Source organism: Panthera pardus, unplaced genomic scaffold (assembly GCF_024362965.1).
Source record: "Panthera pardus isolate Hobbes unplaced genomic scaffold, ASM2436296v1 HiC_scaffold_15, whole genome shotgun sequence".
Taxonomy (NCBI): Eukaryota; Metazoa; Chordata; class Mammalia; order Carnivora; family Felidae; genus Panthera; species Panthera pardus.
Window position 1 is genome coordinate 63,163,095 of NW_026526710.1, and position 24,726 is coordinate 63,187,820.

General features: G+C 52.1%; 1 protein-coding gene across 2 annotated transcripts in view; it reads right to left on the reverse strand.

Annotated features, from left to right (window-relative positions):
- Window positions 1-8,344: 8,344 nt before the first annotated feature.
- The window catches only part of SMAD7 (SMAD family member 7), a 29,482-nt gene continuing 13,100 nt past the window's right edge, over window positions 8,345-24,726 (reverse strand). For both annotated transcript variants that reach the window (XM_019464099.2, XM_019464097.2), the window contains exon 4: window positions 8,345-10,394. In XM_019464099.2, the coding sequence (XP_019319644.1) occupies window positions 9,856-10,394 (539 nt within the window). In that variant the 3' untranslated portion in view covers window positions 8,345-9,855. The remainder of the gene's footprint in view (window positions 10,395-24,726) is intronic.

The window sequence follows — 24,726 nt, forward strand, 5'->3', positions numbered from 1 at the left end:
AACAACTGGCAGAGTCGAAAGGGTTATTTCGGGTAAACTTAAGAGAGAAAAGAAAGGACGGTGAACCGTGCTGGATTTCATCATAAGGCGTTCAATAGTCTTTGACTTTAAATTTTGTGCGTGAATTACTTTGAAAAAAAATTAATTGAAAAAGAAATGACCATAAAGAATAAGAAACCAAAGGAAAAAAATAGGCCAAGGATATACATCAAAAATTCATAGAAAAAATGCAAATGTCCCTCAGACACGTGAAAAAAAATTCACACCCTCTCCCCTCTCAATGATGAAAGAAAATGTCAGAAGTGGCCAAGCATTCCTGGACTGGAACATACACTCGTGGGAGCACAAAAGGGCTGCGTGGTGCAGTGTACAAAACAATATGATAATGTGATTTTATAAGAATTTAACAAATTTTCTTTGAGCATCTCCTACACGGTGGGCACATTAGAATGTACTTTTTTGGGGTGCCTGGGTGGCTCAGTCGGTTAAGCATCTGACTTCAGCTCTCTCTCTTTCTCTCAAAACTAAATAAACATTAAAACAAACTTTTTTTAAAAGAATGTATTTTTTAGAAATCTTAAAGTGTTGTGCTCTAATGTTAGCAGGTGCTTTGCGATTGTGGGACCAGATATGATTTTTTTAAAAATTCTTTTTCCTTCTTATTTATTTAGTCTCTGATTTTAAAATAGTGAACATAGGTTGCTAAAGAGATCAAAATAAGGGTGCCTGGGTGGCTCAGTTGGTTTACTGTCCAACTCTTGGTTTCAGCTCAGGTCGTGATCTCGTGTTTCATGAGTTCAAGCCCTGCATCAGGTTCTGTGCTGTCAGCATGGAGCCTGCTTGGGATTCTCTCTCTCTCCCTCTCTCCCTGCCCCCTCCCTTGCTTGCTCGTGCTCTCTCTCTCTCTCTCTCTCAATTAATTAATTAGTTAAAAAAAGAGAGAGATCAAAGTAAAGAGCAAAACAAACACGATTGTATTTATACATTTACCTATTTTGAGCACCCCCAAAATAAAATATATAAACAATGAATATTGGTTTGGATAAGCACCCAATTATGAACCTGCTTGGACAGAGATTGTATGTTACTCCCTTGTTCTACCTCAGCGCCCAACAGGGTCTAGCATGTAGTGGGTCCCCGAATGTACAAACTGAACAATCAAAATTAAGCAAGAGCTGGCAGGATATTATAGGCAGGGTGCTTACTGTATGTATGTGAGCCTCCAGGATGCACATAGGATACAAAAAAAACACCTACAGGGGCGCCTGGGGGGCTCAGTCAGTTGAGCATCCGACTTCAGCTCAGGTCATTGTTCCCACTGCTGTGTGATGTCCACTGTAGAAATTAACCATGTGGGTTTTTTTTTTTTTAATTTTTAAAGAAACATTTTTTGAAGTTTATTTATTTATTTTGAGAGAGAGACAGCAAGCGAGCAGGGGGGGGGCAGAGAGAGAGGATCCCAAGCAGACTCCACACTGTCAGCACAGAGCTCGATGGGGGCTCGAACCCACAAGCCGTGAGACCACGACCCGAGCCGAAACCAAGAGTCAGACGCTCAACCAACTAAGCCACCCAGGCGCCCTACCACATTAAAAAAAAAAAAAAAAAAAAAAAAAAGTCCATTCTGCTTCTGATGGACAATGTTTCCATTGTTTTGGCTACTTGAAGAGAGTGCTACTGTGCATGTTCTTGAACACAACTTTTAGTGAATGTATGTGTGCATTTCTGATACAGGCATGGTTAACTTTAGCTCTAGTGGATATGGCCAGTTTTCAAAAATTACTAAACCATTTTATACCCGCACCGTCCTCACAAGAGGGTTCCAGTTGTCTCATACCGTCACTCCCATTCAGTATCAAGTGGTGTATCTTTTCAGTGAATACCAGCATCTTTTAAACTCAGCTCCAATACTAGACGTGAAAATGAATGGCCTACAGAAATATGTGGGATGTATTATTAAGTGACACAGACAGGTAGCAAGCCAAAATGTGTAACATGGCTTCATTCATGAAAATTGTATATGTGTGTATGTAGAATCAGAGGCCAAGTTTAGAAAGGGGATGCATTAAAGCCTCCATAGCCTCCAGGAGTGGCTCTGAAAGCATAACTTTATATTTTTTTAATGTTTATTTATTTTCTGAGAGAGAGAGAGGGAGGGAGGGAGGGAGGGGAAGAGAGGAGACAGAGGATCCAAAGAGGGCTCTGTGCTGATTGCAGAGAGCCTGATGTGGGGCTCGAACTCACAAACTGTGAGATCGTGACCTGAGCCAAAGTTGGACCCTTAACCCAACTGAGCCATGCAGGCGCCCCTGGAAGGCGTAGCTTCAAATGATGACATTGAGGGTGGTTTTGACTTTTCATTTTGGGGTTTTCAGTGTTTTTAAAATCTGGAAACAAAAGTCTGCATAAATCAAGTAAAATTACCCATCCCACATTCCCCATTACTGGCACACACCATTCCATTACCTAAGGCTGGCAGCCTGACCCTGTCTTTCTTGTTATTCCCAGCATCCTCTCCTGCTCTGGAATTACCCTGGGCTGGGCCTCTGGGACAAGTCTCCCGAGCACTGTAATTTCCCTGGCTGCAGTGTGTCATTAAAAGATCTGGTGCTGATGACGCAAAGCCCAGATGCAGCAAAGATTCCAGACCCTGATGGCACAGGACAGCCTGGCCACGGAGCCAGCCTCCTGGCAGGGATACCCCTAGAGTCTCAAGCTGCCTCAGTGGGACATATCTTCACTTGGAGGAAAGAAACTGTGAAAACTGCACTTTCAAAACAGCGGCCTCCCATGGGGGCTCAGGGCTCAACTCAAGGGGTGTAGAATTAGGCAGACCTCCTCCTGCTCTGCTACTCCCTGGGCCTCCACTTCCTCACCTGTAAAATGGGATAATAACACCCCTTACCTTAGAGACAACACCAAGTCCCTGGCAGAGAGAGCCTGGCACAAACTTAGCCTTCAGAAACTGCATTTACCTTGGGGGGAGTGGGGATGAAGACGAGAATGCACCCTTTCTTTTCACAAATATAAAGCAAGCGTTTTTCTTGGGGAAAACTGGTTTCGCCTGGAACTTGAATTGCGTGTATTTGAGTTGAAAGTGAAGTAGTCATGCAACACTGATTCAACCAAGGAATATTTGTCGAGTGCCCACGGTGTGCTGGGCACTGTTCTAGATACCGGGGGATGCGGCAGCGACCAAAGCCAAGTTCCTGCTGTCTTGAAGCTTTGTCTCTGTTCGAAGAGTCAGCCAATAGCCAAACCAATAAACAGATATATCGTAAAGTGTTAAACATGCATGTAATACAATACATACGATGTCAAACAGTGCTGTGAAGAAAGATAAAGCAGGATAAGAGGATAAGGGGTGTGGGGGGGGGGGGTCCTGGGTGGCTCAGTCGGTTAAGCATCCGACTCCAGCTCAGGCCATGATCTCACAGTCTGTGGGTTCGAGCCCCGCGTCAGGCTCTGTGCTGACAGCTCAGAGCCTGGAACCCGCTTCGGATTCTGTGTCTCCCTCTCTTTCTGCGCCTCCCCCGCTTATGCTCTGTCTCCCTCTGTCTCTCGAAAATGAATACACATTAAAAAAAATAATAATAATAAAATAAAACAAGAGGATATCCTGGGAATGCTACCTGAGGATTCAAATCACTGTGTTCAGTTGAGCCTGGGCTCTGCTCTGGAACTCTCTCTCTCTCTCCTTGGCTGAGTGAAGAAGCCCAGGAGGGCACTGGTCTCCGCTGGGTCTAAGCTGGCAGCAACCTAGGCTGGACCGCTGTGGGTAGCTTGCTCCTGTGGAGACGGGAAGGGCTGCGAGCGGCTTGTAGGAGGTGAGGAGCAGGCCAGGGGGCACTTTGATGAGTAGTGGGGAGACCGTGCCCTCAGAGGCACCCCAGCCATCCTCAGAAAGCACGCTGGAGCTCGGTTCATGTCAACTGTAGCGGGCATTAACTGTGCACCTACTATAAGCCCAGAGCTGGGTTCGTGCTCTGAAAGATTCGAATCAGTACGAGAGCAGGTGCCTGACCTCAAGGAGCCCCAGTCACGCTGCAGGTACGAGACCAGTCTTCATAAAGACGAAGAAGGCACGACAGACTGGGTGAGCACCTGCGTGCGTGGGGCAGGCCACCGATTCATCTGGACGGGCAAAGTGCCCAATCTCAGCCTGGTGACACACAAAAAGTGACATTTACACGCAGTCGGCTTCCCGGAGCAGTGTTTCAGGTCTTCTTCTCCAATGGGGCTCTGCGGAGGCCGCCGTCCCGCATCAGGAGCAGAATGTGTGTGCAAGGGCTCTCTGCACTGCTGAGAACTAACGTGAGATCAGTCTCTACGAATTAACCGGTATTTTCTTTCGGGTTCAGTGCAGCCCCAAGAGAGACGTCCCATTTCTATCTCCAGGGCCTGCATATCCAAGGCGCAGACAGACTCCATCTCATACTTTTCCACCAAAGTGCCCACGCTGGCCTGGGACCACACTGAGAGCAGCACCAGGAGCAAAGCATCTTGGTTTTGGTTTTGTTTTTGTCTTTTTTCCCAACAATTCATGTCACGTCTGCAAACTACTACGTCACAGACAGGGGCTTGTCTTAGGATCAAAACAATTCTAGTCTTTTTTCCCCCCGAAGATCCTACTAAAATGGCAGCGCCAGGAAGGTGCCCCGGGGTTTATTTACCAGTTTAGCCTGGCCCAGGGCACACGTGTCCATGGGACCACCTCAGGGCTGGGGCTGAGATCCTGTGGCTCTTAAATCTTCATCACATAGACTCTCTAGAAAGAGGCTCCCAGCTCTCCTAGTCTCTGCGGCTCCGATGGGCACCAAACGGTGAGTCCACCCCGGCCCGCCCCCAGCTCTCACCCAGCCTTCATCCCGGGTCTCCCACCTCCCCACCCCCACTAGCCAGTAAATCGTCCCTGATTTAATCAAAGTGCTTGCACTGGTCCGAACCCACCAGGGGCCGCCTCCAGCGGCCACTTTGTGTTCGGTAGATTAATTGCAGCGGGGGGAGGGGAGGGAATCCATTTTTAGAAAATCATTACTTTCAGAAAGAGAGGGGGGCACTTCTGGTTGGAGAAAACTGCTGAGCTGGCAGCTCAGGCCTGCTGCTGAAGCACCAGGAAACCCGGGGCTGTGCAGGCTGCTCGTGGCTCAGCGGGCACCGCTGGGGGGCCCACGCCCCTTCCCCAAGGCCAGGGCACCCCAGCCCTCCTGTCTGCCTCCTGCCGGCATTCACCTCCTGCTCTCACCTGGGCTCAGCGGTTTGCTGGCCGTTCTGAGCAGGAAGGGGTCACCCCAGTATTGACCATCCCCCACTGCCGATGGCCTTAGTTGTGCAGCCAGCCAGCTTGCACTACAGCACACGGAGGTCACCGTCAGCCCCTGCCGGCAGCTCCACAGCCAAAAGAAGGTTGGGGACCCCTAACCGCCGCTGCCTTGAATCGAGCATCTAGCAGATGAAGCGATATGAAATTGCCATCTTCGTAGGTCACAACGGTCAGATATTAGCAGTCCCACGTGGTTCAGCCTAATTACCATACGGCCAGCTCTTCAGATGTATTTTCTCACTAATCCCCCTCTTGGCCCCATGAGGCAGGTATAATGTCCATTTTGTTTCAGAAATTGAGGTTCAGAGAGGTTAAGTGACTTGCCCAAGTAAGTACTCAAACCCCGGTCGATGTGACTCCAAAACCCAGGACCGTGAGTCACATCCTCTTTTATGTCAGATCCCCGTCCCACCTGCCCCCGCACTCACTCATTCATGAGCTGTGCTTCGAGCCGTTGCCCCGGCCAACAAGCACACTGGACAGAAAGCAGGCTGAGTGTGGGGCCTCGCTGGCCCGCCAGGAGGTCTGCGCGTGCTGGCGTCGGGTGCCCCACCAGCCTCCCTCACCCACTGGAGCACTGGCTCCCACGGCCTAGCTAAGGCCCGCCTGCCTCGCTGCTGCGGCGCGGGGCCACGGGGGGCACGACGCTGGCGAGGCCTTGGTGCCTACAACCGGGCACAGACGTCAGGTGTCGCTTCTGTTGTTTGGCCGTCGGATCAGCTTGGTCCTTTCAAACCAGAACTTGTTTTAGGGGAAAAAAATGTGCCCAACACGGTCACCCCCTGACACAGGCGTGCCCCTAGAGATTAGACAGGAGAGAGATAATGAAATCTGACACCGCCGCTTACCAGCTGGGGGACTTGGGCAACTCTTTGAACCTCGGTTTCTTCATCTGTAGAATGGGGCTAATAATGGCATCTATTTTTAGGGCGGTTTGTAAGGATTATATGGGATAATCCCAGTGTGCTTGGAATGCTTGGAACACTGCCTAGCGCACAGGTCACAAGCAACTCTGCCTGTTTTTATTCCCAGGCCAAACTAAGCCTGCAATTCTGCCTCCCTCTTCCTAGTTCAGGGGACAAGCCCTGTCTGAGCACCGTGCTAGGAAATGTTAGGATAGCAGATCCTAAGTGGGGCCGCAGCTGATGCTTCGGAGCACCAAGAGTTTATAATTCAGTAGGGGAGACAGAATCCTACACCACCGATGTCTCTTCAGGGCAGATATTTTTAAAGGGGGGGAAGAGGCTTCCTGGAGGAGGTGTGGCCTGAGTTACATCCTGAAGGATAAGAAGAGAGCCAATCGAAGAGGATGGAAAGCACTTGCTTGGAAGCCCAGAAGCAAGGTGTGTTTGAGGAACTACAAATGCCTGGGGCCAAGGGTCTGGGGTGAGGAGGTTAAAAGGTGAGCGCTGCCGAGAGGCGCTACAAGGCCCCAAAAGGAATCATACTAAGTGGAGTCTGAGAAGGGAAAGTAGGAGAGAGATTTGCATTTTATAATTACAGATTGAATGAGGCAGGGAGGACAGGATTTGGTTGTTTTATTGCATGATGGCAGACAGGGCTAGGGAGATGAGAAAACCCAGGTTCCTGGTGGGGGCTGAGATATCTACAGGTGAGAGGGATAAGGCCACCAGAGTGATGTCGCTGCCCAGGGAGGGGGCAGTACCCTGTAAGACACCCCAAAATTTGAGGGGTGAACCGAGACAAAAGAGAGTAGAACCAGGCAGGGACACCTTCACTTCCCTCCACTAATCCAAACCCCAGCTGGTCTGGGAGCACCGCCTCTGGGAGCCCGGGGCTGGGCTCGCCTGTGGGTTGGCGTGTGGTCCTCCAGTGGCACTTGGAAGGCCTGTGGGTGATGACCACTCTGGCCAGGGGAGGCAGGTGGGCTACCAGGAAAACCTGGCTTCCCCTATGCACCCCTCTTTCTCTGCCTGCCCACAGAAGGCCAGGCTGCCGGGGTCCACACGCCCCCACCCCAATTCCAGCCTCCTGGGGCTGAAAGTCAAGCCCAAGTAACACAGGAGGGCACACAGGTGCTGCTGCCACAGCAGCTCCTGCCTCCCGCAGCCGAGGTCCTGCCCAAACAGCGGGGCCAGGCCACAGTGTGGTGGCCCACCTTCTGATTGTGAGTTTCGGGGCTGTCACCATACAGGATTCTATCAAATAAACATCTCAGCTGGGACCAAGGACTAAGCCCAGATCCTCCTGATCTAAGCACTTCCTCCCTAAGCGACCTTGGGCAAGTCTCTTAACCTCCCAAAGCCTGCATTTTTGCAGAAGGTCCCAGTGAGGATTAATTCCCTTGAATGCTTAACATCGTGCCCGGCACCTGGTTACGCATCCAATAAATGACAGCTATTATTATTATTAAAGTGCTTCCTGCGGGTTGATGCAAGTTAGAGCAAACCAAAATGGCTTTGCCGGCTCCCTAATGTAACACCTCTCAATCCCACCCCTCCTCCACACTACCACCCCAGGAGTTAATTAAAACCCTCCTTGGGTGTTTTCCAGACACGGGATTTTACACTCATTCTGGGCTGCAGAACTAGAATGGGGGCAGGTTTCACTTCAGCTGATAAAAAGCAAAACGCTGCTTTGATAGGTAGTGAGCTCCCCGTCAGCTCACGTGAATAAGCTGACCCAGAGGACCAATTGGCACTAACGCTCCAGCATAAATGAACATGTATTAGCATTTCTCAAGAGGCCTTGGAGTCCAAACCGTGGTTTAGATCAAACAGCAGAAATCCACCCACCTTTGCAACTCGGGGCTCCCCGAGGGTGACAAATTCAGGATGCCTGGCCAGCTACACCCTGAAGTCACTGCATACCAACAGGAAGAGGGGTCCTTGTAACATGCTGGAAGAGCAGGTGTCCTGCAGAGGTCCCTTTGGTGCCTCACCTCCCCGTCCCCAATCAAGCACTGGGCCGAAGAGACCCCATGTCCTGATTCCAAAGGATGCCCCTCCCTACTCCCCTCCCAGCAGAAGAAAAAGGAGCTAGAGGACATGGAATCAAGTATACATTTTAAAAATTGTTTAATGGAACATAAACTCCTTTAGAAAAACATTCAGCCAGGTGATAACACCCATAGAAAAAAACACCAATCTCGTGTTTATCTTTTTTTAATTTGGCATTTGTTATTTGCATTTATATTAAAGCAAAGTGCATCTTTTCTTTATTTTTCTTGTTTATACACATTGCACAATACATAAATAATGATGCTTATAAAACGTCTTTATATTTACAAGTAATAATATATTTATATATAACATAAAATACATTTTTTCTTTAATAAATCTCAGGTTTTTTTTTTTCCAGGAGTCCTTTCTCTCTCAAAGCACTACAATGCTAAATTTCCAATGAGAATGCTTCTCTTGTTCATTTAAACCTTTGTAGTTAGAAAAATAGCTTATGTTAAAGTCTAAACATGCTCATTGAGCTAAGAGCAGTGTCAACGTATCATACGAGTGTATGAGTTTGTAGAAGAAATGAAAGAGTTAGGTGACAGCCCAGGGTGGTACCTTGGGTTATGATGGACCGAATCCTTCTTGGTGGGAAGGGGGGCTGCTGAGAAGTCTCCCTCCCAGGGCGGCTCCCCTCGCTGGTCTAACAGCAGAGCTCAACACCCAGGCGGCAGAGGGGAGGAAAGTGCTGAGCTGGTTTTCGGAGTTGGAGGTGGGGATGGGGGGGTGCGCACCTGATATGACCAGGGCAGGGCAGAGGCTGAGGGGTTTGGGAGGATGCTGGGTGGGCAATACTGTGCCAGGGTGGCCCCCGGCAGCCCTCGGGAAGCCCGTCTCAAGAGATATCCAGGAGCAGATGGCCAAAAAAGAAAGAGGTGACAAGGACAGCAGGGTGGCTGGAGGGGAGTTAGGACAAGCAGGAAACAACTGGTTTCTGGTTCAGCCTCTTTGCAGGGTTGCTTCTAAGAAGCCTGCAGACAGGCCCGTGTCCTAGGAGGGGAGAGGTGGGGCAGGGAGGCTTCCCCGGGGGCGGGGAGGAGGGGCAGAGCCTGGCTTCTGGCAGCTGTCCAAACCCCAGCTGCCAGCTTGCCCAGGTACGGCCTCTGCCCCACTGAGCATATGTCCAAAGGGCAGGCGACACACAGCTTGGGGGCGCAGGCCTCTCAGCAGTCACCGTAAGACACGCGCGCGCACGGACGCACACTCACTCACACATGCGCCCTGACGAGGGAAAACGAGGACCCCAAAGTCAGGGCCTGCTCCCCATTCTTCCACTGTGTTTTGCTGGGTGCTCACTGTTGCTTCCCCTTTTCATCCTGGGGTGTGCTCGGCCAGCCATACCCCGCCCTCCCCCCAAAACCCCAACAATTCTTTTCATAAGCTATTTCTCAAAGAACAAAACAAAACAGAACAGAAACAAGGACCAGAACGGTGGGGGGCGGGGGCCGGGGACGCACGACGACGAAAGAGTCTGCGTGAAAAGCAAGCACTCGGGAGGGAAGTATTAGCAGCAAAGTAGTTTGGACTGGGCCCGCTCGGCTCCCGCTCCGTCCTCTCCCCACGCGGCTACCGGCTGTTGAAAATGACCTCCAGCCAGCACGGGCAGCTGCTGATGAACTGGCGGGTGTAGCACTGGCCCCAGCCCTTCACAAAGCTAATCTGCACAGTGAAGCCAGTCCACGGCTGCTGCATGAATTCATGGTCGTTGGGCCGCTGCAGGCTGTACGCTTTCTCGTAGTCAAAAGCCTTGATGGAGAAACCGGGGAACACTTTGTGCACCAACAGCGTCCTGGAGTCCGGGTTGTCCAGTGTGGCTGACTTGATGAAGATGGGGTAACTGCTGCGGTTGTACACCCACACGCCATCCACTTCCCGCGTGAGCTGGATGCCACAGCCGATTTTGCTCCGCACTTTCTGCACCAGCTGACTCTTGTTGTCCGAATTGAGCTGTCCGAGGCAAAAGCCATTCCCCTGAGGTAGATCATAGAAGATGTCCAGGGAGGGCTCCTGGACACAGTAGAGCCTCCCCACTCTCGTCTTCTCCTCCCAGTATGCCACCACGCACCAGTGTGACCGATCCCCAGGCTCCAGAAGAAGTTGGGAATCTACAAAACAAAATGGCAGACGCGGTTGGTGATGATGGGGATTGGCGTTTTCCTCTTCAAGGATCGAGGCACACACACGCAGTTCGTTACCACCCTCGAGCTCTCCTAAGACAGAGGCGGTGCTGGTGCTTGGATAGGCTGCCGGCTCTGCAGTCCTACTGTGGCTCAGAAATCTTGACCCAGTGGTGCAAGAACCCACCTTTAAACACGGGGCTCTCTGGGGCACCTCCTTCCTCCACTCCCCCAACCCAGGACGCCATCACGTTGACCCGTGGGGCCAATGGAACCCCCATCCCTGCCGAGCCCAGAAGCTAGGGAACCCTTAGGAACTTCACTGGTCCTGTTTTAGGGCAAGAAAAGGGCTTCCAGATGGCCTAGAGTTGTTCTTTCAACTGGACGGACCCCAGAAGGCTAGCTGCTCTAGCCCCTGGTCATCCTCAGGAGAAAAACCAGGACCCAGAAAGCTTGCTGGCTTGGGCCCCACGGACCACACAGCCACACCTAGAACCCAGGTCTCCAGACTCCAGGGTCACGTGCTATGCGGTCTCTGTGTCGCCTAGCGCTTAGGTCAGTGCCTCAAGTCATAAAGGAGCGCCGTCTGGTAAAAAAGGAAAGTGGAGTTGCTTTGGGGCCGAAACACCTTCCTAATAGAAAACCATCTCTCAGTGTGTGTGTCAGCAGCAGCTCTGTACACAAAGGGTGAATTTGGTCAAAATGTCAAATCACAACACACCGACTGGTGTTAACCTAGACTACCTTGATGAAGCTGCCTTCAGCCCAGACAGAAGAGTATGTGTCTGAAATGGGTTGACCTTCCTTGAAGTGCCCTTCTCTGCCTGTACCCCCTCTCTCCCCTCCCTCCCTAGAAGCATGCAGACACCTTGCCCTAGCCCCCTTTCCCCACTACCCTTGCCCCCTCCCCCAGAGGCCCCACCCCAACTTTCCTAGACTTGGTTCTTCCTACAGGCAGCCAGGAGACCCGGGGTGGGGGTGGGGGGGGTGCGGGGATCCTGGGAAGGTGACTTTCCTGAACAGACGCTAGGAGGTCTTTAAAGGGGGGATCACAGGGAGGGAAAGGGGGCCCCAGCGGCTGGCATTCCAACTCCTCCTTAAGCTGGAGCCAGCGGGGCAGGCCTCAGACTGGGAACCATAAATCTCCCCAGCCGGGCCGGGCTGCAGGAACGCTGTGGTTTGTGGGGCAGGGCGGAGACCGGAAGTCTTGTATTTGTTAACAAAAATGGGGAAAGGCAGGCAGCAGAGACCTCCTCCTGCCTTCCCCTGTAGCCCTTACTGCTCACTCACTGGGGGTTTGGGGCCTGAAGGCGGGGGGGTTGGCTGCGAGACGATTTTTGGTTTGTTTGGGCCTTTTTGATTTTGGAACAACGGAGGGCCAGTGCTGATGGGAGTCTATAGCATGGCAGCTAGGGGTGGAGGAGGGCTCAGGGACCCATGTCCTGCTGCCCCAGCAGGCTGGATATATAACTAACCCAAGGCAGCTCAACACATAACTGCTTCCAACCTTTACAGGCATGTTAGGACCTGGGAACCAGTCGGTTCCATTATTTTATTTATTTATTTTTTTTAAAGCAGCAGTCTTGCATGGAGGTGTTCTGTGAATCAGTCCGTGCAAATGCGCACCGTGACCCACGGAGGCAGCCACGAACAAACATCCTGAGTGGCTGTCTCCTCCGGACACCCCCACCGACCTTCCCAAATGCCTACCCAGACAGCCACACAAAATGGGGAAGCTGAGGGCTCACTCCTCTCCCTCAACCCCCACCCCCCTGAAAATCAGCCCCAGAAAACTGGCCTGCCCCCCAAAACGCATGCATCTATAAAGCACAAGTGCATGTGAGAGACACTGGGTGTCCATGAGTGTGAACACACGTGCGAGTGTTATGTGAGCATGCGTGTGCTTGCGTGCACACACGCTGGAACATATGGAAAAACAAGAGAGGGACAAGGGCTCCAAGCAGAGGTGACTCATCAGGCATTAACTTGTTTCTGCAAAGTATCCATCAACTGCTAATAAATTCGTGAGTGCTGGCAATCTTTGAACTTTCTTGTTGAGGGAGTTCAGCTCTAAAGGCTACACCAAAGACCCATAATATCCATGTAAATAAGAATACTCTGGCGTGCAAGTTTGCTGGGAAGGAGAAAACCCTCTTCTGGAAGGCACTGTTTTGGGGAGGAGGGAGTTTTGAAATGTAGGAAGCTCTCGCTTATTATTATATCCCAACTCAGGACGACAAATGTGGTCTGGGAAGAAGACTGGGGGAGTCACTGGGAGGGAGGTGCAGGAGACCCTCCGGGAGCCTCCCAATACTTTGTTTCATGAATCTTGCCCCCCCCCCCCGAAACCTGGCACCGGCTAGCAGGGAAAAGAGGGGCAGGGGGAGGAGGTGCAGGGTGGGGTGGGGTGGGGGCCTGGGATCAAGTTGCCTATGCCAGGCCCACCAGTAAAGGGTGGGGGGCCCTGTCTGCCCAGCAGCCTCCGGAGGCGGGGGAAGCCGGGCTGGACTGGGCTGGACTGGCCCAGAGCCCTGGGGGTGGGGGGTAGGGGGAGGAGAGGGGGAGGGGGGAAGTGTTCTGGCGGGTTTCTCTTTCATCTGTACAGCCCGCCAGTCCACCCAGCAATTTGCCGCCAGACATCCCTGGAAAAAGCCTTTTTCTGTTGAGGTTAATGGCCCAACCCAGATAAACAGAGGGGAATGGGTGTCCCTGTGTGTGAACAAGGCCCCTGAAAGCCCACTAGGACCCTCGCCGGCTCCTCCCCTGCCCTGACCCTCCAGCCCGCCCCGCTGTCACCCCCCAGCCTCCCAGCACCCTGATGCCCCTTTTCTCCTCACTGCTCTTGGGCTATCTCTGGGCACAAAAACACGCTCTCCAGCGAAACCGTCACCCCCGCGAAGGCCCCTTGTAACACATCATACTTCTGGGGGCCCATGACAACAGCCCGTGTTGCCAACTCAGAGACCTGCCCCCAAGATCTGCACCATGTGGGCCCATTTCTGGGAAACATTCAGCATCCTCTTCAGAGAAGCACATTCCCCTGAATTGGGCCCACAGCCCACAAGAGTCTCCCCACAAAGGTCTGTGCAGACGCTTCGCCCCCAGAGGGGCTTCCCAGGCCTCACGGCGAGGGGCTTCCCAGGCCTCACGGCGAGGGGCTGGGAGGCTCTCACATAGAGGAGTCCCCCTCATTCCCAAGGACTAAGGAAGAGTCTCAGAAGCCCAACTTGGCTTCTCCTCACGGTCGCTGATACTTAACCTCCAAAGGCAAGACTCGCAGGCCCTTGTTAACTTCCCTCAGCTTTACAACCGTTTTCCGGTATTTTCAGCAACTTCTCTCCCTCCTCAGAAAACTATACAGGGGCTTGTTTTAAAACTGTATTTGTGCATTTTTAAAGCATCCAAAAAGAAAAGCTGTGTTGTAAAAAGCCAACTAATCAGATGCCTGCTCACAATTTTTTCTTTTTATTACAGTTTAGGGAATTTTTGGAGCAACCCCAGAAAAATGCTGAATCCGCCTAAAATTCCTTTAAGGTTGTTTTTCCCCCCCTCCCCTTCCTCATTTCCCTTAAAGCATAAAATCTACCCTTGAAAGGGAAGGGGGTGGGTGGGTGTTGAGAAGGGAAAGGATTTTGCTTGTGTTTGCACTTGCATTAGGGAAGACCACTTAACAAGGAGCTCCCTGCCTCTTACAAAGAGTTATTTAATTACCCTGGTCATGAATGAACAGACCTGACCCTTCTAGAAGACTGGAGGCTCATGAATGACTCTCACGCCCAAGGTTCTCAATGGCACAGGGTGACCAGAGCTCAGGATTTTAAATTAAAAAAAAAAAAAAAAAATTATGTTTATTTTTGAGAGCATGGGCGGGGGAGGGGCAGAAAGAGAGGGAGACACAGAATCCAAAGCAGGCTCCAGGCTCTGAGCCATCTGCACAGAGCCCGATGAGGGGCTCGAACACACGAGCTGTGAGATCATGACCTGAGCTGAAGTTGGATCCTTAACCAACTAAGCCCCGCAGGTGCCCCAAGGGCCCGACTCTTGATTTCAGTTCAGGTCATGATCTCATGGTTGATGAGTTTGAGCCCCGCATTGGGCTCTGCACTGATAGTTCGGAAACTGCTTGGGATTTTCTCTCTCCCTCTCTCTCTCTCTGCCACTCCCCTGCTCACGCTCTTTCTCTCAAAATAAAAACATAAAACTTATAAAAATAGAAAATTTTTTTAAGAAGATCTCTCTAGGGGCGCCTGGGTGGCTCAGTCGGTTGAGCGTCTGGCTTCAGCTCAGGTCATGACCTCACGGTTCGTGGGTTCGAGCCCCGCGTGGGGCTCTGTGCTGATAGCTCAGAGCCCGGAGCCTGCTTTGGATTCTGGGTCTCCCTCGCTCTCTGCCCCTCCCCCGCTCATGCTTTGTCTCTTTCAAAAGTAAGTAAACATTTAAAAAAAATGTTTTTCAAGGACATGTCTCTGCCAAAATCCAACCGTGGGCAAAGGCCTGTGTGCCCCCTCCCCAGTGGTCCCGCAGGGCCAGAAGGCTGAAGATGGAGAAGCCAGGGGAGACAGGGCAGAAGTGGTTGCCTGACACAAGTGGGTGAGGGCAAGCAAAGGGCACAAAGGGAGACAGAGAAGTTAAACCTGGCGATCCTGGAACGCAAACACTGCCACGCCTCGCCTGCTGTAGGTCCAGGGTCCTCCCTCCTCGGGACTCAGGCGCCACCAAGGGTTGCCTCATCCTGTCCTTCCCCCACCTCAGACATCTCAAAGGTTAACAGCACCCGTCAGCCCTGCTCCCCACCCCAGTCAGGAAACTGGCTGTTCTGAGAGCAAACCAGCCCACTTCAGGGACAAGGGCTGAGATAATGAGGACGCAGGGCCAATCCGCCCCATCTGTCCTCAACCCAAACACTCTCAATTCACAAGGAACCTTGCTGGTCTCTTGTCTGAGAGGCAAATGACCAGAACCAAAGCAGACACTTGCTGAGGTGTCTGGGCTCACCGTTGAGTTCCAGAGTGAGCTCTGATCGGCCATATGTACAACCTCATCCAGATCCTGACAGATTCTGCCAGGGCACCCTCAGATTCCTAAGAGAGCAGGGACAACCCCGGGGTTTGGAACAAGTTACCCAAAGGGAGTGAAACAAACTCGAAACATTTCAGGTTCACCCTCAGTTACCCAGAAAACGCTCAGACTCAACCCATCACCACTAACCCCAAGCTCCTCCACCAAAGAGATCTGGACTCTGGCTGGTAGACGGCAAGACAGAAAAGGCTGGGTTGTTTTCAGCACTCTGCAACAAGCTATCTCCACTGAGGTGGCTGGACTGGGTACCATGGTGGGCAGCGGGTACCACGGGGTCTCCTTCAAAGGCCAGGGTGCTTGCTCAGGTCCCTGTGCCCAGCCAGCTCCTGCCGCCCCCCCCCCAAGGAAACTCCAGTGTTGTGCAGTATCCTCCCACCCCCCAGTTATGGAGTCAGACACCCTGCTGAGACCTACTTCCCATGGGACCTTGGCGGTGACTTAAGCTCTTCCCCTAAAACAGCTCCCAGTGCCAGCCTCATAGGGCTGTTGTGACAATCTGATACAAAGTGGCCAGCGGCCAGGACCTAGCTTGCGGCTTCACATGCTGGTCTCATCTCTCAGACCTCTCGTCTTGGGTTCTCCAACCGCTTAGAAAATGCTACCCACCCACTCCCCACCCCTCCCCAGGGGACAGAACAGTTCTGGGCCATGCCAGCCCCTAATAATGTACAGGCCCTGTTGGAAGGGGCTGGTGACAACCTCGTGAGGTCGCATCCTATTACTGTCTTTATGTTAAAGAAGGGGGAAATGAGACACAGGTCACTTGCCAAACAGGCAAGTGGGCAGCCACCCCAGACCTCTAAGGCCACCGGAACTCTCCAAATGCTAGAGGGGAAAAAGACGCGTCCTTCCAAAACATTCTGGAAACGTGATTCCTACTTTAGGGCTGAGTGTGGGGTCCAGCTCCCTCGTACCAAGCAGGGAATGAACCAGTTTCTTTGCCAGCATGCTGCTCTTCGATCCTGGCCAAATGGCTTGCCCTCGAAGAGTCACAGTCTGACGCACCCATCCACAACTCATATGAAGAAGGCTGGGGCACAGCAGGCCACCTTGGGGCTCTGACAGTCCCCTGGCTACACTCTGAATCACAGAAATGCCCCATCCCTATGAACGCTCCTTCCATTTATTTTTATTATGTTCAGGAGAATAAGAAAATCACTTTGGGGAGCAGGGCACATTTTTGCATTCAATTTGCAACAATAAAAACAAAATTAAAAAGAAAAGGAAATATGAGGCAGACTTTGCTGTGTCCACCTGTAAACCAATTTTTCTTTAAGAACTTCAAGTTACAAACTTGTGTCCCTTCTGTCTTGTCTTTCGTGGCCCTCGGGAAAAGGTGGATCCCCAGGGGAGGAGGGTCTGCCCAGGCTTGGTGCCCTTAAGTTCCTCACCCATCATCACCCTCCTCCTCCTTCGAGGGCTCTCGAGCTTACAAATTTGGCAGATCCTGCTGGTCTGGAAGACTGATTCGTGACTCTGCCTTACAGACTAATGATGATGAGTAATCAGTTACTAAAGCTACAACGTACTCCCCCCCCCCGCTCCCCCAACCGGCCCCAGCCCCGTCTCCCAAGGCCCTTCAAACGTTCAAGTCTAAAGCCCCCATCCTGGGGGTCCCTCCTAAGAAGTTATTTGGCCAGCGGAGAATATAATTGAGGGTAGTGCCGGGCAGGGGAGGGAAGCCACACAAATCAAAAGCTCTCGTCTGTCTCGCCAGCCGGGCTGACACGGCTTCCTGTGCTCCAGTCTTCAGCCATGCAAATTATAGCGTGTACCCGGCTGCCTGCCTTCTGAGGAGGCCAGCTCTGCCCGGCTCCGAGAGGACTCAGAGGAAGGGTGGGGACTCCCAGCCTGGCCAACTCCATTCATAATATTTACAGTAAATGGGCCTCTCTGGCTGTTGTTGGTATGCACCCAGCCTCATCATTTCTCGAGTTTGAATTTCAAGACTCTTCCCCTCCCTCATGTACCACAAAACTCCCACCATTACCCCCCTAAATAACTAAGCCACTCTTTTCAGAAAGGGGGTTCACACACCTGCACACATACAGCGCCCCCCCACCCCGACCCGCATGGCATTATCTGTTCACCTGCCTGTCCACAGGGTATGACCCCGGCCAGTCCCAGGAAGACACAAGATGTCCAAGTCAAATCTCTGAGCTGACCCACCCGCCTCCCGCCTGGAGAGAGTCCAGAGCTAGCCCTCCCCCCAGGCCCCCCCAACAAATTCCACATGTGGATTCCCAAGTGGGAATGCGTACATGAATCCAACAAAAGGATCTTCTCTTAAACCACCAAAAAGTCCCGCATTTTCTTCTTTGTGTTGACCCCTTCTAAGTACATAGGATACACACTAAAGCCCAGTGAGGATCTTGATAAAAATGGATGCATATGTCAACTGTTTTAAAGGACACACCCCCAGAGGTACAGAACAGTTCTGGCCTGCCTTTGCTGTGGGCCTCATTTTAATAAAGCCCCATGCACACTGACCTCCGGGGCCCCAAAAGGCAGTACAGTGTTACAGGACCCAGTCGCAGGCCCTGCCCTGCCCCTCCCATCCCCCCACACAGCTCCAGCTTTTCTAGGGGGTAGAAAAACCATCGAAGACGTGGAAAAACACAGGGAGGAACAAAAGTCCTTTTCATCCCTCCCCTCCCCCAGCTCCCCTTGTTCCATAACAATTATGAAAACTGTTGGATGGGATGGCATTTTGAACATTTACTGCATTCCGGCCAATAAATTCCAACGCGGGATCTGATGGAAAAGGCTCCCTTCTCCGGCCAGCTCCTGGCTCCCCCCACCCAGCTCGCGAGAGCCGTCATTCCTTCTTTCTTTACAACCCAACACCAGGGCCTGGCCAGGCCAGGCCCGCACTGTGCTCACAGGGAAAAACAACAGTAGGCAGACTGGAAAAGTTAATCATTACTTCTGTCTGCCTCTGTAATCTAATCTCTCTGGCTTTGACACACTCACTGTTCAGCCATCCCAGCCCTTTCACCCCCAAAGCACCAGGGCCTCCAGGCCCTCCCCGTGAAAGACGGATGAAGCCTCCCCCAGCCTGGACTTGCCATGGCAAGGCCCCCTGGAGCCCACCATAAATCGCTATGGCTGCTCTGTGCTGTGTGCCCCATATTTCAGAGGACTCCGGGCCAGACACTCTTTTTGGGTTCCAATGTGGCTTGTATTACTTTGCAGAGAGCCAGGCTGCCCCCCCACTCCCACGCAAGGACACTCAGCACCCCCACTGCCACCCCTACCCTTCTCTCACTCCCCCTGCACCAGGGCTCACCCAGAAACCCACCCAGCTGCATCCAGGAGTGATGGCTGGTCTGACTTTGCCCACCCTACGCGATCGATCCACACAGAGACACAAGTCACGATGGCCCTGCCCTATGACGGTGCCTCAAAAACTAAACATGGAGTCACCACATGACCCAGAAACTCCATTTCTGGGTATATGTCCAGAAAAGTTTTGAAGAGATTATGCACACACCCATGGTCATAGCAGCATTATTCACAAGAGCCAAAGAGTGGGAGCAACCCAAGTGTGTCCAATGAAGGATGAATGAATAAAGACAGACAGACAGACAGACACACACACACACACACACACACACTAAAAAAGAAAGGCAATTCTGACACAGGTTACAACCCGGATGAACCTTGAAGACATACTGAAGCATACTGAAGACAGTATGCTGAGTGAAATAAGCCAGAGGCAAAAGGTCAAATATGGTACGATTCCACTCATATGTGGTACCCAAAGGAGTCAAATTCACACAGACTGAAAGCAAAATGGCGGCTGCCAGGGGAGAGACGGACTGGGCGGGGGGGGGGGGGGGGGGGGGGGGGGTTGGGTTTAGTGGAGACAGAGTCTCAGTCTGGGCAAGTGAAAAGGTTCTGGAGATGGACGGTGGGTGCACGGGGATGTGACAGACTTAACACCACCGAGCTGTGCACTCAGAAATGGTCAGGATGGATGGAGCTCCTGGGTGGCTCAGTCGGTGAAGTGTCTTCAGACTCTTGATCTCAGCTCAGGTCATGATCTCAGTTTCATGAGCTCGGGGCCCTCCGTTGGGCTCTGCCATGGAACAGCCTGCTTGGGATTCTCTCTCTCTCTCTCTCTCTCTCTCTCTCTCTCTCTCTCTCTCTCCCCCTCCCCTGCTCACGCTCTCTCAAAATAAACTTTAAAAAAAATGGTCAGGATAGTAAATGTTGGGTATATTTTGCCCAAAAAGAAGGGAAGGGGAAGGAGAAAGGGAAGGGGAAGGGAAGGGGAAGAGAAGAAGGCCCTACCTCTTCTAATGCTTTCTCGTGCTCCCCCATTAACCTGCCTGCCTTAAGTACAGGGGATTCACTGGTGGGCTTCCGCCCATCACAAGGATAAAGGCCCCCTGGAAATGTATGCAAATGCTGATATGCAGACGCATTTTTATGGGGAAAGAAAGATTCCTCAACTTTCACTCATTCTCCGGAGGTTTGCAAGCCAAGAAATGTGAAGAACTATAATCTTTTTATTCAGTAGGCAAGAGGCCATTAGCTACCCACCACCTCAGCAACAGGGGGTCTCATTCCCACAAACCCTCAAATCCAAGAACCAGAGACCACACAGATCACGGGAGGTCTTGCAAGATTCTGGCATGGGGACTTGGAGAGACCAGGTCCAATCTCTTACTTTGCAGATGAGGGGGAAAAAAAAAAAAAAAAAACAACGGAGGCCCCAGGACAGGCGTGGCCCTGGAGGCTGAAATCCCCACCTTCAATCACGGAAGCAGGCCAGCCTCTAGGGACAGGCACCTGGAGGGGGCTCTCCCTCCCACTGTCATTCTCCAGGTGCCCTCCCAGGACTCAGAGACCGAAGTTGGGGGTGGGGGTTGCTTCTGAATCTTTGCGTGCCCCTCACCCCAGGCCTCTCCCCCCAGGAAACCCCTCTCGGCGGGGTTTGAACTGTGACCCCACTAAGCTGGAGATGGGCCTATTTCTAAGAGCTGTACAACGCACCCAGCTTCTCCCTCTGGGTTACTCATTAATGAGGGGGAGGGGCTGTGCTGGCTAAGAGGCTGCCCTGGGGCGGGCGAGGTCCCCAAGCACTTTCTGGGCTGAGCAGCTCTTCAAGACCCTTTGGTGGCCTCAGAAGTTCATTCAGCCTACTGGGCAAAGCGACATTCCCAGCTTCTTGTTAGGTGCCTGGAAGCAGTGGAAGCCGGGATAGGGTGATGGGGACAATTATTTAACCTCCGAGTGGCAAATGCAGAAAGGTGAGTCCACAGAGAGCACAGCCTGGCATCTTACTGTTTCTGTTCCTGTTGAGCGACCAGCCCCAAGTTAAAAGTAAAAAGGCGACTCTCAAATGAACAAACCCGAGGGCCGCGAACAGTCCCTGGCCAGTTAACTGAGCTGTCTTCGGACAGAAACTCCCAACGTTGACAAGATGAAACTGGGGTTGAGATCAGTTCTTCCCTTTCTGCCCTGATCAAACCCCAAGCCAAACCAGCTCTGATTTGTTTCTGGCCAGTGGGGTTCCACAGCACAGTAGTAGATAAACTAGATAGATAAATTAAATGAGGGACCTCCTCGAACAGAGCCATCGGGTCAGCCTGGGGGAAACAGGCGGGGACAGGATGAGCGCGGAAATGAAAACACTTTGGTCACTGCATATTCGACCACCCTGTACAAAACCACCGCCAGGGACCTCCTACATGGGGCCGGCATCTCAGAAATGGGCTTGACCATCAGACTGAAAATTCAAAAGCAAGAGTTGCATCCGCAAAAGCCCACAGGAGTTCTAAAGGGAAAGTCAAGCTCCAGGGCTTTGAAGATAGCCCACCTGCCCTGTGGCTGTCAAGACATTAAATACTATCTCCAGACATTTGTGTCTGGTCCCCACCCCTCCCCCCCCCCCCCCCCCCCCGGGGCTAAGCCAGTGCAAGGCTGGTCACCTCTGCTCCACACAGCACTCCCAGGTACTATACCAGGGTCTGGATTATAACTGTACCTCCTAAGGTTACTGCTTGTTATCTTACAATCGGGGGGGGGGGGGGGGGGGAAGGGGGGGAGAGTGATGGAGCCCGAGGAGACAGACCTCTGTTTATCCACAAGCTTTGTTTTATCTCAACTCTCAACAGACCACACAACCAAAGCAGAGGCAAAAGCCGATGACAGAAAAGCTCTTGCCAACCCCGGCGTGCTCAGACAATCACCCCAGGGGCCCATCCCTGCACCTCTACCGCGTCTCACAACACCTACGGCCCGGCTCCGAGCCCAAGCTCCTTCTGTCCTGTAGAAACTGCCTGAGAAGCCGCCCTCTGTCTGTACTCCAGACAGAGCCAAATTCCGTGCAAAAGCCTCCACCTCGCTGACCCCAAAAGCCCTCCAGACAAACCACTGCATGCTGCTCTTCGTTTTGACTCTGGCAGCCCCAAAACTGCAGAGGCTGGCACATAGTAGATGCTCAATAAATAATCACTATATGAATGAGCCAGAGACAGGCTGGCTTCTCCCAGAACAGGTGGCCCACCCAGCCTGACACCTGCCAGAGGGAGGTATGAGGGAACCGGGCTGGGAGGGGAGCATGCCTTCCAGGCAGGGGTCAGCCAGAAAGGCCCAGGCCGTGTCCCAGTTCCCAGGGGAGACGGGCAGAGAGAAGCCCCTGTCCTCACCTACTTCCCAGCCAGCTGCGGCATATCCGGAGGTGTTTCCAAGCCAGGCGCCGGCCCGGCAACCTCTGTGGGCACACCACCTGCCCACAGCATTCTGCCTTGGCGTCCTGCTCTGTTTGGACAAGTTACCCTCACCGAGTGTTCAACAATGCTCTTACACACCCCAGGGCTCTTGTTGTGTTATGAAAACAAAACAATGCACGCTAAGGAAAAAAAGCTGGGGTGGGGGACCGGAGTGAGTGGGGAGCAAGCAAGCCACACACAAATCTCTTTCTGACCTCCAGCCTAAAGAGGGCCCCTTAGCAGCATGGGTCAGGGCACTAGCCCCTGTCACCAGAACGATGAATGACATCGTCCAAGAGGGGAGTCAGAAACCCAGAGATGAGTAAATGGAAACCGCTTTTACACCCAGGACAATATACCACCTACTTCTCCACACCACATGAGGCTGTGGCAAGCCCTCTTTCTGGGGGAAGCTTCTGGGTGACTGGGTGCAGTCCCCCCAGGGCAGAGCAGAGCTGTACCAGGAGAGCCCTGAAGCCTGTTTCCCTCCACTCCTCACTAGCACCCAGGAAACAGATAGTCTCAGAAGGTAAGGAATTCCTGGGGGCTGCTAGGGTGGACACAGGACTGGCCTCGAGGCAGCCTTGACTTCTAATCTGCCCCAGGCCAGGCACCCACGTTAGGGGAAGGCAACGCTGGGGTGGAACACTGTGGGCACGAACGAATTCTTACCCACCCCCTACCAAAAAGAGGTTTTTTTTCTTTTGCAAGTTAAAACGGAGCTAATGACCCTGGGTGGGGCTCAGTGTCGAGGACCTCGAGCAGCCAAACCAAAATTCGCTTCCAGCCAAGAGCTGCTTGGCCTCACCATTTGGGGAAGGAAGCAGAAAAAAATCATGAAAGATTCTTTAGTGAACCAGGAAATAAGGCTGCAGTTAACATTTCAACTGAAGGTGACCCTTCTGGTAAAATATTTTTTTAAATAATAAAAGTAACATAAAGTTCTCAAACAGCCTCTTTCTTAAACAAAATGGCCTAAAAGTTCTCGTGGGAGTGGAAAGGAAGAAGGGGGGAGAACCCCCCCCCGCAAAAAAAAAAAAAGGAAAAAAAAAAAAAAGGCTGGCCTCATCTTAGCCGCTACCTTTCATGAACAACTTTTTTCTGGAGTTCTTCTTATAGAAGGAAAGATGCAATTTCCTGTCTTATTCCCAGTATTTCCTGTTCGCTTACAAGGTGAAAGTTATCACTCTGTTTTAAATGACGGTCCTCAACTCCACAGAAAGTTCCTTTTTCCATCTGGGGTCCCCATTCCCAACACAGAATCTCCCCACCTTAGGATATAAATAAACACTACCATGTCCTACACCTTTAAACAATTGGCTCAATTAAAACGGTTCGATCTCTTGGTGGCAGACAGGATCTCCGATGGTACCTTCCCCGCCCCAGATCCCCAAGGACACCCCACGGGGAGACGGGGAAGGGGCTGGGAGCAGCCCGGCGTGTTTGCGTAGAGCTGCCGCTGACAGAGTGTTGCTTTCTTGGTGTGTTAGCCACTAAATTGAGAACTGTGCCTCAGCAGTTAATAATATCTTCCCGCTGAAAATAGCCCAGAGAGGAAGCCTCTCTGTGACAGTAGGCACACAGCCAGCCTCTGGGCTGGCCATTCAATACTGAGCGAGGAAGATGGTAGGACCAGTGGTGACCTCCCAGCGGCCACGGCGCACAGGATCCTTTCACGAGCCTCCTGCAAAGGGAGGGCTCCGGGGAAGTCACCTGCCCACCTCTGCAGCCCTATAACCTCAGTGGGGAGGTCACATGGACCAGGGGCCTTGGGAGCAGAGCCAGGGAAAGGGTCTGGATCGCGGGGGAGGGGCAAGGGGTCAGGAGGCCCGGGACTTTGAGGGACAGCCCCTGCGTCACCCTCAGTCTCCAATCCCTGGGCTGGCGAGGGTGCAGGGAACCGGGCTGGGTAGACCAGGGGAAAATGACATCTGGGGCAGAGCGGGAAGAAGTGCACTCACTTCCCCTGCAGAAAGGTCAGGCTCGGAAAGAACCACAGGGAACTTTCCTGCCTCTCATTTCTGCAACCCGCATGGAAAAGGGAAGGTCAAAAAAAAAAAAAAAAAAAAATCAACACAGAGATGCGCCCGCTTCTCCCTGCTTCTTCAGGTAATAAGATTCAGAGAGACAGGCTCCCAGCCCATCAAAGGGCCCCCACCCCCACCCCCAACCCAGGAGACCTCAGAAGTCCTTTGGCAACACGACTGTCTGTCAACGGTGGATCCCAGGCACCAAACACAAGTCTCTCCACTTTTAGTCTCTGGAATCACCGTTCTTGATTATCTAAAATATATTTAAAAGCCACCACAGGTCACTACCTTTAAAAACTGTGGTAAAATACACATAACATAAAATTTACCATTAGTGACACTGAGTGCATTCACGGAGCTGTGTGTAACCATTACCACTATCTAGTTCCAGAACACTGTTATCACCCCAAAAGGAAACTCTGTCCCACGGGTCGCTTTTACAAGGTCATTAACAACAGCAAAGTCAACTGGAGGAAGGTGCAAAGTCAA